The sequence below is a fragment of the Oncorhynchus nerka genome, linkage group LG24 (assembly GCF_034236695.1).
Source record: "Oncorhynchus nerka isolate Pitt River linkage group LG24, Oner_Uvic_2.0, whole genome shotgun sequence".
NCBI lineage: Eukaryota > Metazoa > Chordata > Actinopteri > Salmoniformes > Salmonidae > Oncorhynchus > Oncorhynchus nerka.
Window position 1 is genome coordinate 86,321,273 of NC_088419.1, and position 13,199 is coordinate 86,334,471.

The window sequence follows — 13,199 nt, forward strand, 5'->3', positions numbered from 1 at the left end:
ACAGGTTGACCCTCTAACTGGTTGACCCTCTAACTGGTTGACCCTCTAACAGGTTGACCCTCTAACAGGCTGACCCTCTAACAGGCTGACCCTCTAACAGGCTGATCCTCTAACAGGCTGACCCTCTAACAGGCTGCCCTCTAACTGGCTGCCCCTCTAACAGGCTGCCCCTATAACAGGCTGACCCTCTAACTGGTTGACCCTCTAACAGGCTGACCCTCTAACTGGCTGCCCCTCCAACAGGCTGCCCTCTAACTGGTTGACCCTCTAACTAGCTGACCCTCTAACTGGTTGACCCTCTAACAGGCTGACCCTCTAACAGGCTGACCCTCTATCTGGTTGACCCTCTAACTGATGACCCTCTAACAGGCTGACCCTCTAACAGGCTGACCCTCTAACAGGCTGACCCTCTAACTGGTTGACCCTCTAACTGATGACCCTATAACAGGCTGACCCTCTAACAGGCTGCCCCTCTAACTGGTTGACCCTATAACAGGCTCACCCTCTAACAGGCTGACCCTCTAACTGGTTGACCCTCTAACTGATGACCCTATAACAGGCTGACCCTCTAACAGGCTGCCCCTCTAACTGGTTGACCCTATAACAGGCTCACCCTCTAACAGGCTGCCTCTCTAACTGGTTGACCCTCTAACTGGTTGACCCTCTAACTGGTTGACCCTCTAACAGGCTGACCCTCTAACAGGCTGACCCTCTAACTGGTTGACCCTCTAACTGGTTGACCCTATAACAGGCTGACCCTCTAACTGGTTGACCCTCTAACAGGCTGCCTCTCTAACTGGTTGACCCTCTAACTGGTTGACCCTCTAACTGGTTGCCCCTCTAACAGGTTGACCCTCTAACTGGCTTCCCTCTAACAGGTTGACCCTCTAACAGGTTGACCCTCTAACTGGCTGCCCCTCTAACTGGTTGACCCTCTAACAGGTTGACCCTCTAACTGGCTGCCCTCTAACAGGTTGACCCTCTAACTGGTTGACCCTCTAACTGGTTGACCCTCTAACAGGTTGACCCTCTAACAGGCTGACCCTCTAACTGGTTGACCCTATAACAGGCTCACCCTCTAACAGGCTGACCCTCTAACTGGTTGAACCTCTAACAGGCTGCCCTCTAACTGGCTGCCCCTCTAACAGGTTGACCCTCTAACAGGCTGCCCCTATAACAGGCTGACCCTCTAACTGGTTGACCCTCTAACAGGCTGACCCTCTAACTGGTTGACCCTCTAACTGGTTGACCCTCTAACTGGTTGACCCTCTAACTGGTTGCCCCTCTAACAGGTTGACCCTCTAACTGGCTTCCCTCTAACAGGTTGACCCTCTAACTGGCTGCCCCTCTAACTGGTTGACCCTCTAACAGGTTGACCCTCTAACTGGCTGCCCTCTAACAGGTTGACCCTCTAACTGGTTGACCCTCTAACTGGTTGACCCTCTAACAGGTTGACCCTCTAACAGGCTGACCCTCTAACTGGTTGACCCTATAACAGGCTGACCCTCTAACTGGTTGACCCTCTAACTGGTTGACCCTCTAACTGGTTGACCCTCTAACTGGTTGACCCTCTAACTGGCTGCCCTCTAACTGGCTGCCCCTCTAACTGGTTGACCCTCTAACTGGTTGCCCCTCTAACAGGTTGACCCTCTAACTGGCTTCCCTCTAACAGGTTGACCCTCTAACTGGCTGCCCCTCTAACTGGTTGACCCTCTAACAGGTTGACCCTCTAACTGGCTGCCCTCTAACAGGTTGACCCTCTAACTGGTTGACCCTCTAACTGGTTGACCCTCTAACAGGTTGACCCTCTAACAGGCTGACCCTCTAACTGGTTGACCCTATAACAGGCTGACCCTCTAACTGGTTGACCCTCTAACTGGTTGACCCTCTAACTGGTTGACCCTCTAACTGGTTGACCCTCTAACTGGCTGCCCTCTAACTGGCTGCCCCTCTAACTGGTTGACCCTCTAACTGGTTGACCCTCTAACTGGTTGACCCTCTAACTCTATGTAATCAGATGTCCCCAGATACCAGGGCCTTCCAGGTGACAGCCTGAGGACTATGTCACAGCTCAGAGATACAGTTCCCCAGAGGACCATGCAAGCCGACACTGGAATACAATGTTTGTCAGGTTCTGCTCATTGTGTGTGTGTGGGGGGGGTTCTCTCTCCCTCTCTTGTGCTCACACACACTTTCTCTGAGTCTGAACCCAAACAGAGGACAGCGTGAATCTTCACAGACAACTGACCTCATGCCCAGACCCCTGTGACCTGGTCAACTGGCAAATCCACACACACACACACACACACACACACACACACACACACACACACACACACACACACACACACACACACACACACACACACACACACACACACACACACACACACACACACACACACACACACACACACACACACACACACACACACACAGCGAGAGAGAGGCATGGTGGGAAGGAGATAAAGAGGGCGCCTTATCAAATCTCCCGTGGCGATCTGAGGCTGTTGCCATGGCAATCATAGCTAGGCAGAGGGAGGGCAGTGGGTTCATCCAATCACAACGCTCCTCATCAATCACTGTCCCCATGGGGCTGGTTAGCACTGGTGACATCATGCAGCATGGCCCTGACTCAACGTGTTAGCATTAACGCTAATGTGGCTAACGCTATAAAAACCAGCCACGTTGAACATGTCCACCAGCATGAGGGGGTAAAGGATTAAAGAGGGTGAGCGAAAAAATTAGAAGCAGAGAAATATGGTGGATAGACACAGTGAGGGAAATGAAGGAGATGGAGAGATCTGCCTCTCACTCCTACAATGACAGCCACAGTGGTTTATTGGATTGGGATCCGACGTCGTTAGAGACATGAGCAACTGATCGATCTCCATCTCTGTTGATCGTCACTGCCACCTGTCTAACGTGCTGGTCCTGCCAGTGAGTTAATCAGACTGATTGATCGTCTGTGTGGATCACTGATCGAGTGACAAACAAAAACACTGTATAACCCCCCTGGAGGACACAGGCCCCCAAACAACAATCAATATTTTCCAACTGCCAAAATGTCCAGACATACAGCAACGTCAACAACCACAACACACAGAGATTACACTGCTAATGATGCTGTTGCATTGATGCCATACTGTTGCAAACACAGACATATGCACACACACACAAACTGGCAGACGTACCGTATGGCGAGCAGCTCTGTGCCAGTCTTGTCGTCGGGAATCTTGGGATGGTCTCCTGAAGAGAGGGGATGAGAGAGGAGAGAGACATTACATCTATGTGGTCAGTAAACACACAGGTCCATCACACATACAAGGTCACACACACTCATGCTTATCTTGTTGGACATAAGTGAGAAATTCTGTTCGCAAATGTCTGTGCTGTAAAGTAAAAAAATGTTGAAGATTGAGTATATTTTTAATTTTTCCAAGATGGCGTAGCAAGCAGAAGTCCTTTTTCTTCTAAAAGCTCAACTTCACAACACTCTCCTGCAACGCACCTCACCAAATGTGGTGTGAATTTGTTTCTTTTAAAAGTATTATTCACCTCAAATCTGAAATCCACAACAGAAGCTAGCCAGTTCACTAGCTAACATTAGTATTCAGCTAACCACGGCTAGCGGTCATCAGCTATCAGAAAGCTAGGCACCAGTTTTGTACAACGCGACTCAGATCAGAGCATACCAGACCTATTTTCTCTCCATATCCCCTGATTCCTACCGCAAGCTCTGGACATTTTCACCCGGATCTTGCAGCTAGCTTGCTGCTATCCGAGTGACTGTTGGCTAACGTTGGTCCCGGAGTAAACCCCAATTATCCCATGGCTAGCCAGCTGAAGAGTTCCATCAGCCACTCCTGGGCTACAATCACCTAGCCGGACCCGTTTTACTGCCGATGCGGAGCCCCACCGTGCCTTCACGACTGGACAACCAGCGTTATCTCCCTGAGGGAGTTTTTCAACTGGCCCATCTGCTAACTGCGGCCCATTATTCGTTAGCTGTCTTGAGCATATCGGCTGCTAGCTGAATAGGTCTATCGGACAGTTTTCCTGGGCCACTATAACTATTTTGACAATTGGATTGGTCCCCTCTACCACACGGAACCCCACTAATCTACCGACGGAAACGCACGAGGTGGCTAAAAATAGACCTCAGTCTACTGCTAGCTTGCTACCGATGGCCTGGCTAGCTGTCTGAATCGCCGTGACCCCAACCAACCTCACTACTAACTGGACCCTTATGATCACTCAGCTAAGCATGCCTCTTCTTATATGCCTTGTCCATTGCTGTTCTGGTTAGTGTTTATTGGCTTATTTCACTGTAGAGCCTCTAGCCCTGCTCAATATACCTTATCCAACCCTTCAGTTCCACCACCCACATATGCGATGACTTCACGTGGTTTCAATGATGTTTCTAGAGACAATATCTCTCTCATCATCACTCAATGCCTAGGTTTACCTCACTGAATTCACAACCTACTATACCTTTGTCTGTACATTATACCTTGAATCTATTTTATCGCCCCCAGAAACCTGCTCCTTTTACTCTCTGTTCCGGACATCCTAGACGACCAATTCTCATAGCTTTTAGCCATACCCTTATCCTACTCCTCTGTTCCTCTGGTGATGTAGAGGTGAATCCAGGCTCTTTTGTTGACTTCTGTAACCTTTACAAGCCTTGGTTTCATGCATGTTAACATTAGAAGCCTCCTCCCTAAGTTTGTTTTATTCACTGCTTTAGCACACTCTGCCAACCCGGATGTCCTAGTCGTGTCTGAATCCTGGCTTAGGAAGACCACCAAAAACTCTGAAATCTCCATCCCTAACTACAACATTTTCAGACAAGATAGAACGGCCAAAGGGGGCGGTGTTGCAATCTACTGCAGAGATAACCTTCAGAGTTCTGTCCTACTATTCAGGTCTGTACCCAAACTATTTGAACTTCTACTTTTAAAAATCCACCTCTCTAAAAACAAGTCTCTCACTGTTGCCACTTGCAAAAGACCACCCTCTGCTCTGGACACCATATGTGAACTGATTGCCCCCCATCTATCTTCAGAGATCGTGCTGCTAGGTGACCTAAACTGGGACATGCTTAACACCACGGCCATCCTACAATCTAAGCTTGTTGCTCTCAGTCTCACACAAAATATCAATGAACCTACCAGGTACAACCCCAAAGCCGTAAACACGGGCACCCTCATAGATATCATCCTAACCAACTTGCCCTCTAAATACACCTCTGCTGTTTTCAACCAAGATCTCAGCTATCACTGCCTCATTGCCTGTATCAGTAATGGGTTAGCAGTCAAACGACCTCCACTCATCACTGTCAAACGCTCCCTGAAACACTTCAGCGAGCAGGCCTTTCTAATCGACCTGGCCGGGGTATCCTGGAAGGACATTGACCTCATCCCGTCAGTAGAGGAAGCCTGGTTATTCTTTAAAAATGCCATCCTCACCATCTTAAATAAGCATGGCCATTCAAAAAATGTAGAACCAGGAACAGATATAGCCCTTGGTTCTTTCCAGACCTGACTGCCCTTAACCATCGCAAAAACATCCTATGGCTTTCTGCATTAGCATCGAATAGCCTCCGTGATATGTAACTTTTCAGGGAAGTTAGGAACAAATATACAAAGCCAAGGCTAGCTTTTTCAAACAGAAATTTGCTTCCTGCAACACAAACTCAAAAAAGTTATAGGACACTGTAAAGTCCATGGAGAATAAGAGCACCTCCTCCCAGCTGCCCACTGCACTGAGGCTAGGAAACTCTGTCACCACCGATAAATCCACTATAATTGAGACTTTCAAGAAGCATTTTTCTACGGCTGGCCATGCTTTCCACCTGGCTACCCCTACGCCGGTCAACAGCACTGCACCCCCCACAGCAACTTGCCCAAGCCTTCCCAATTTTCCTTCTCCCAAATCCAGTCAGCTGGTGTTCTGCAAGAGCTGCAAAATCTGGACCCCTACAAATCCCCTACAAATCCCCCTACAAATCAGCCGGGCTAGACAATCTGGACCCAATTTTTGCAACCCCTATTACTAGCCTGTTCAACCTCTCTTTTGTGTCGTCTGAGATTCACAAAGACTGGAAAGCAGCTGCGGTCATCCCCCTCTTCAAAGGGGAGACACTCTTGACCCAAACTGCTACAGACCTATATCTATCCTACCTTGCCTTTCTAAGGTCTTTGAAAGTTGAAAGTTAACAAACAGATTACCGACTATTTCGAATCCCACTGTACCTTCTCCACTATGCAATCTGGTTTCAGAGCTGGTCATGGGTGCACCTCAGCCACGCTCAAGGTCCTAAACGATATCATAACCTCCATCAATAAGTAACATTACTGTGCAGCCGTATTCATTGATCTGGCCAAGGCTTTCGACTCTGTCAATCACCACATCCTCATCAGCAGACTCAACAGCCTCGGTTTCTCAAATGATTGCCTCGCCTGGTTCACCAAATACTTCTCAGATAGAGTTCAGTGTGTTAAATCGGAGGGCCTGTTGTCCGGGCCTCTGGCAGTCTCTATGGGGGTGCCACAGGATTCAATTCTTGGGCCAACTCTTTTCTCTGTATACATCAATGATGTCGCTCTTGCTGCTGGTGAGTCTCTGATCCACCTCTATGCAGTCGACACCATTCTGTATACTTCTGGCCCTTCTTTGGACACTGTGTTAACTACCCTCCAGACGAGCTTCAATGCCATACAACTCTCCTTCTGTAGCCTCCAACTGCTCTTAAATACAAGTAAAACTAAATGCATGCTCTTCAACCGATTGCTACCAGCACCTGCCCGCCCGTCCAGCATCACCACTCTGGACGGCTCTGACTTAGAATATGTGGACAACTACAAATACCTAGGTGTCTGGTTAGACTGTAAACTCTCCTTCCAGACTCACATCAAACATCTCCAATCCAAAGTTAAATCTAGAATTGGCTTCCTATTTTGCAACAAAGCATCCTTCACTCATGCTGCCAAACATACCCTCGTAAAACTGACCATCATACCGATCCTCAACTACGGCGATGTCATTTACAAAATAGCCTCCAACACCCTACTCAACAAATTGGATGCAGTCAATCACAGTGCCATCCGTTTTGTCACCAAAGCCCCATATACTACCCACCACTGCGACCTGTACACTCTCGTTGGCTGGCCCTCGCTTCATACTCGTCGCCAAACCCACTGGTTCCAGGTCATCTACAAGACCCTGCTAGGTAAATGTATTTATTTTAAAATGTATTTATTTTATTTATTTTGCTCCTTTGCACCCCAGTATTTCTACTTTGCACATTCTTCCACTGCAAATCTACAATTTCAGTGTTTTACTTGCTATATTGTATTTACTTTGCCACCATGGCCTTTTTATTGCCTTTACCTCCCTTATCTCACCTCATTTGCTCACATTGTATATAGACTTGTCTTTGTACTGTATGTTTGTTTTACTCCATGTGTAACTCTGTTGTATGTGTCGAACTGCTTTGCTTTATCTTGGTCGCAGTTGTAAATGAGAACTTGTTCTCAACTTGCCTACCTGGTTAAACAAAGGTAAAATAAAAATTAAATAAATAAAGAATATTAGGTAGCTGTAATCCTATGTGCATTGTGCCATTGTGTCCTTTTGTGTCCATTAAGTGCTATTTGTGTGCCATCGTGCATTTGTCATGTGTTTTCTCCTCTCCACTCACGTCCGCTGATCTTGGTGCTGACTCTCTGTGCCAGGGCGCTGCTCTGTGCCAGCTGTTCTCTGAAGCTCTGGCCCATGTAGTAGTCTATGTCGTTGGCACGAAGCAGCTCCTCGAAGGCCTTGGTGGTGTCACCCAGGTGCTGGGTCAAGATGTGGCACACCCCGCGCCCCTCACGCATCCTCTGGCGCAGGTGGGACAGTTCACGGGCCTGGGCCTGGATCAGAGTGTTAAACTTCCTACAAAGAGACAGACAGAAGGTGAAGGAAGAGTCAACAGGAGACAGACAGAGGGTGAAGGATGAGTCAATAGGAGGTGGTGGACTAGGTGTGGTGGTGGTGGACCAGGTGTGGTGGTGGTGGACCAGGTGTGGTGGTGGTGGACCAGGTGTGTTGGTGGTGGTGGTGGACTAGGTGTGGTGGTGGTGGACCAGGTGTGGTGGACTAGGTGTGGTGGTGGTGGACTAGGTGTGGTGGTGGTGGTTGTGGTGGACTAGGTGTGGTGGACTAGGTGTGGTGGTGGTGGACCGGGTGTGGTGGTGGTGGTGGTGGACTAGGTGTGGTGGTGGTGGACCAGGTGTGGTGGACTAGGTGTGGTGGTGGTGGTTGTGGTGGACTAGGTGTGGTGGACTAGGTGTGGTGGTGGACTAGGTGTGGTGGTGGTGGACCAGGTGTGGTGGTGGTGGTGGACCAGGTGTGGTGGTGGTGGACCAGGTGTGGTGGTGGTGGACCAGGTGTGATGGACAAGGTGTGGCGGTGGTGGACTAGGTGTGGTGGTGGTGGTGGATTAGGTGTGGTGGTGGACCAGGTGTGGTGGTGGTGGACCAGGTGTTGTGGTGGTGGACCAGGTGTGATGGACAAGGTGTGGCGGTGGTGGACTAGGTGTGGTGGTGGTGGTGGTGGTGGATTAGGTGTGGTGGTGGGCCAGGTGTGGTGGTGGTGGACCAGGTGTTGTGGACTAGGTGTGGTGGTGGTGGACTAGGTGTGGTGGTGGTGGTTGTGGTGGACTAGGTGTGGTGGACTAGGCGTGGTGGACTAGGTGTGGTGGTGGTGGTGGTGGTGGTGGACTAGGTGTGGTGGTGGTGGACCAGGTGTGGTGGTGGTGGACCAGGTGTGGTGGACAAGGTGTGGCGGTGGTGGACTAGGTGTGGTGGTGGTGGATTAGGTGTGGTGGTGGACCAGGTGTGGTGGTGGTGGACCAGGTGTGATGGACTAGGTGTGGTGGTAGACTAGGTGTGGTGGACTAGGTGTGGTGGTGGTAGTTGTGGTGGTGAACTAGGTGTGGTTGTGGTGGACTAGGTGTGGTTGTGGTGGACTAGGTGTGGTTGTCTAGGTGTGGTGGTGGTGGTGGACCAGGAATGGTGGTGGTGGTGGTGGATGGTGGTGGTGGATAAGGTGTGGTGGTGGTGGATAAGGTGTGGTGGTAGTGGTGGACTAGGTGTGGTGGTGGTGATGGTGGACTAGGTGTGGTGGTGGTGGTGGACTAGGTGTGGTGGTGATGGTGGACTAGGTGTGGTGGTGATGGTGGACTAGGGTGTGGTGGTGGTGGTGGTGGCACTAGGTGTGGTGGTGGTGGTGGACTAGGTGTGGTGGTGGTGGTGGTGGCACTAGGTGTGGTGGTGGTGGTGGTGGCACTAGGTGTGGTGGTGATGGTGGTGGACTAGGTGTGGTGGTGATGGTGGTGGACTAGGTGTGGTGGTGATGGTGGACTAGGTGTGGTGGTGGACTAGGTGTGGTGGTGGTGGTGGTGGTGGTGGTGGACTAGGTGTGGTGGTGGTGGTGGTGGTGGCACTAGGTGTGGTGGTGGTGGTGGTGGTGGCACTAGGTGTGGTGGTGGTGGTGGTGGCACTAGGTGTGGTGGTGGACTAGGTGTGGTGGTGGTGGTGATGGTGGACTAGGTGTGGTGGTGGTGGTGATGGTGGACTAGGTGTGGTGGTGATGGTGATGGTGGACTAGGTGTGGTGGTGATGGTGGTGGACTAGGTGTGGTGGTGATGGTGGACTAGGTGTGGTGGTGATGGTGGACTAGGTGTGGTGGTGGTGGACTAGGTGTGGTGGTGGTGGACTAGGTGTGGTGGTGGTGGTGGACTAGGTGTGGTGGTGGTGGTGGACTAGGTGTGGTGGTCTAGGAGTGGTGGTGGTGGTGGCACTACTTACCCCGGCCCAGGCCAGCTGGTAGCCTTGCCCTCCTCGGTGGGCGTTGGGGTCCCTTTGCCCTTTCTCAGCTGGTCCTCCAGGGCTCCCACGCGGGACACCAGCTCCTGGAGGTCCTTGTCAGGTTTGGGGTGGCGCGGCGAGGGCCCCAGACCACCACCAGATGACTCCCATCCCTCGTCCTCCTCTGGGCCGCTCTGTGAGGGCGAGGCCTGGAACTGGACTCCCCAGTTGACCTTGCGGGGGATGGAGGGGCCAATGGAGAGTTCGCTGGAGGTGGAAAGAGAGCGCAGGCGGCCCTGGAGGCTCCGGATCACTGTCTGAGAGCGGGAGAGCTGGGAGCGAAGGTCCTCAACCAATCGCTGGAGAGATGTCATGTTGTCAGCCTCTGAGGTTGATGTTGGAGGACCGGCCTTCCCAGGATGCACAGTGCCTGACCACCACTGAGAGCCACCGCACTCCAGAGACGTGCACATCTCTAGATCGTCAAACTCTGATAGGAATAGAGGGGGATCTGGGTGAGACAACTGATATGCTGCCCTCTTGTGGTTTTACTAAACCATTGCAGATTGTTTTGATCTCACAAAAACCCTCAAGTGTGGCAGAGTACAGCAGTACTTCAGTGTAAAGATGACCTGCAGGTGTTTGTAGTGTTAAGGACATAGAGTAATAGTAAATGCTGTACCTGGGCTGCTGGTCTCCTCCCTGTTAGCCTCATTCTCACTGCGGCCACACGTCTCATAACCCATATCCTGGAGATCCACCTGGACCTGCTTACTGTCCTGCTGCACTGATGTCTCTGCTGGAGGGACAGAGAGAGAGACAGGGACAGAGACAGAGACAGAGAGAGCGAGAGAGAGAGCGAGAGAGACAGAGAGCGAAAGCGAGAGAGACAGAGAGCGAAAGAGAGAGAGATACATTAGAATAGTTATTGCATGTAGAATATTACTGTATGTGTGATAGACAGACAGGGTGTATGTGTGGTAAGGGTGTATGTGTGATGACGATGTACAGTGCCTTGCGAAAGTATTCGGCCCCCTTGAACTTTGCGACCTTTTGCCACATTTCAGGCTTCAAACATAAAGATATAAAACTGTATTTTTTTGTGAAGAATCAACAACAAGTGGGACACAATCATGAAGTGGAACGACATTTATTGGATATTTCAAACTTTTTTAACAAATAAAAAACTGAAAAATTGGGCGTGCAAAATTATTCAGCCCCCTTAAGTTAATACTTTGTAGCACCACCTTTTGCTGCGATTACAGCTGTAAGTCGCTTGGGGTATGTCTCTATCAGTTTTGCACATCGAGAGACTGAATTGTTTTCCCATTCCTCCTTGCAAAACAGCTCGAGCTCAGTGAGGTTGGATGGAGAGCATTTGTGAACAGCAGTTTTCAGTTCTTTCCACAGATTCTCGATTGGATTCAGGTCTGGACTTTGACTTGGCCATTCTAACACCTGGATATGTTTATTTTTGAACCATTCCATTGTAGATTTTGCTTTATGTTTTGGATCATTGTCTTGTTGGAAGACAAATCTCCGTCCCAGTCTCAGGTCTTTTGCAGACTCCATCAGGTTTTCTTCCAGAATGGTCCTGTATTTGGCTCCATCCATCTTCCCATCAATTTTAACCATCTTCCCTGTCCCTGCTGAAGAAAAGCAGGCCCAAACCATGATGCTGCCACCACCATGTTTGACAGTGGGGATGCTGTGTTCAGAGTGATGAGCTGTGTTGCTTTTACGCCAAACATAACGTTTTGCATTGTTGCCAAAAAGTTCAATTTTGCTTTCATCTGACCAGAGCACCTTCTTCCACATGTTTGGTGTGTCTCCCAGGTGGCTTGTGGCAAACTTTAAACAACACTTTTTATGGGTATCTTTAAGAAATGGCTTTCTTCTTGCCACTCTTCCATAAAGGCCAGATTTGTGCAATATACGACTGATTGTTGTCCTATGGACAGAGTCTCCCACCTCAGCTGTAGATCTCTGCAGTTCATCCAGAGTGATCATGGGCCTCTTGGCTGCATCTCTGATCAGTCTTCTCCTTGTATGAGCTGAAAGTTTAGAGGGACGGCCAGGTCTTGGTAGATTTGCAGTGGTCTGATACTCCTTCCATTTCAATATTATCGCTTGCACAGTGCTCCTTGGGATGTTTAAAGCTTGGGAAATATTTTTGTATCCAAATCCGGCTTTAAACTTCTTCACAACAGTATCTCGGACCTGCCTGGTGTGTTCCTTGTTCTTCATGATGCTCTCTGCGCTTTTAACGGACCTCCGAGACTATCACAGTGCAGGTGAATTTATACGGAGACTTGATTACACACAGGTGGATTGTATTTATCATCATTAGTCATTTAGGTCAACATTGGATCATTCAGAGATCCTCACTGAACTTCTGGAGAGAGTTTGCTGCACTGAAAGTAAAGGGGCTGAATAATTTTGCACGCCCAATTTTTCAGTTTTTGATTTGTTAAAAAAGTTTGAAATATCCAATAAATGTCGTTCCACTTCATGATTGTGTCCCACTTGTTGTTGATTCTTCACAAAAAAATACAGTTTTATATCTTTATGTTTGAAGCCTGAAATGTGGCAAAAGGTCGCAAAGTTCAAGGTGGCCGAATACTTTCGCAAGGCACTGTATGTGGAATGAGGGTGTATGTCGGAAGAGGGTGTATGTGTGATGAGGGTGTATGTGGGATGAGGGTGTATGTGTGGTCAGGCTGTATGTGTGATGAGGGTGTATGTGGGATGAGGGTGTATGTGTGGTCAGGCTGTATGTGTGATGTGTGATGTCATGACGTTGACCTCTCGCCCCCTTTTTCCTCTCTCTACCCTACTGATGTGACATTTGAAAACCCCTTGGTTATCATAGATATTCTGGGAACATCAGAAGGTGGGGGGAAATTAACTATATTCTGGTAAATTGACCAATTGAACATATGCGTTGGTACTTCATGAATATGATGTCAGTTCGGTTGTCATCTGAGACATTCTCATCAATGATACGATGACATAAACTCTACAGTGGAAAGTCTACACATCAGAGTTATCAGATTCACATGGAATTGTTGTTGAATTTAAATGTTTGAATGTGAAATTATTCGTGATGGGATGAAATGTGATTTTAACTTCTAAAATGTGAGAATTCAGTTTTCATGAGTGAATTAGGCCCGACTCAGTGGCCCGCCCACGTGAAGAGACATAAGTTGTAAACTATGAAACACACCCCTTTCCTCCCTCCACTACAATATAACCTTCTGTTCCGAAGATGTCAGGACGACGGTCCGATGTCAGAATGGTTCAGATAATAACTACAGAACGAAGCCAACATCAGCATGAGCT

The 13,199-nt window shown here is 49.2% G+C and overlaps 1 protein-coding gene across 2 annotated transcripts in view; it reads right to left on the minus strand.

The window, feature by feature from the left end:
* The window catches only part of pde4dip (phosphodiesterase 4D interacting protein), an 89,751-nt gene that overhangs the window by 55,921 nt on the left and 20,631 nt on the right, over positions 1-13,199 (minus strand). The window contains exons 16-19 of one of the 2 annotated variants that reach the window (XM_065009242.1): positions 10,540-10,653; positions 9,858-10,347; positions 7,706-7,941; positions 3,195-3,249 (exon numbers count right to left, since the gene is read on the minus strand). In XM_065009242.1, coding sequence (XP_064865314.1) covers positions 3,195-3,249; positions 7,706-7,941; positions 9,858-10,347; positions 10,540-10,653 — 895 coding nt within the window. Of the gene's footprint in view, positions 1-3,194; positions 3,250-7,705; positions 7,942-9,857; positions 10,348-10,539; positions 10,657-13,199 lie in introns of both variants that reach the window. The other variant, XM_065009241.1, reaches the window with a different exon arrangement.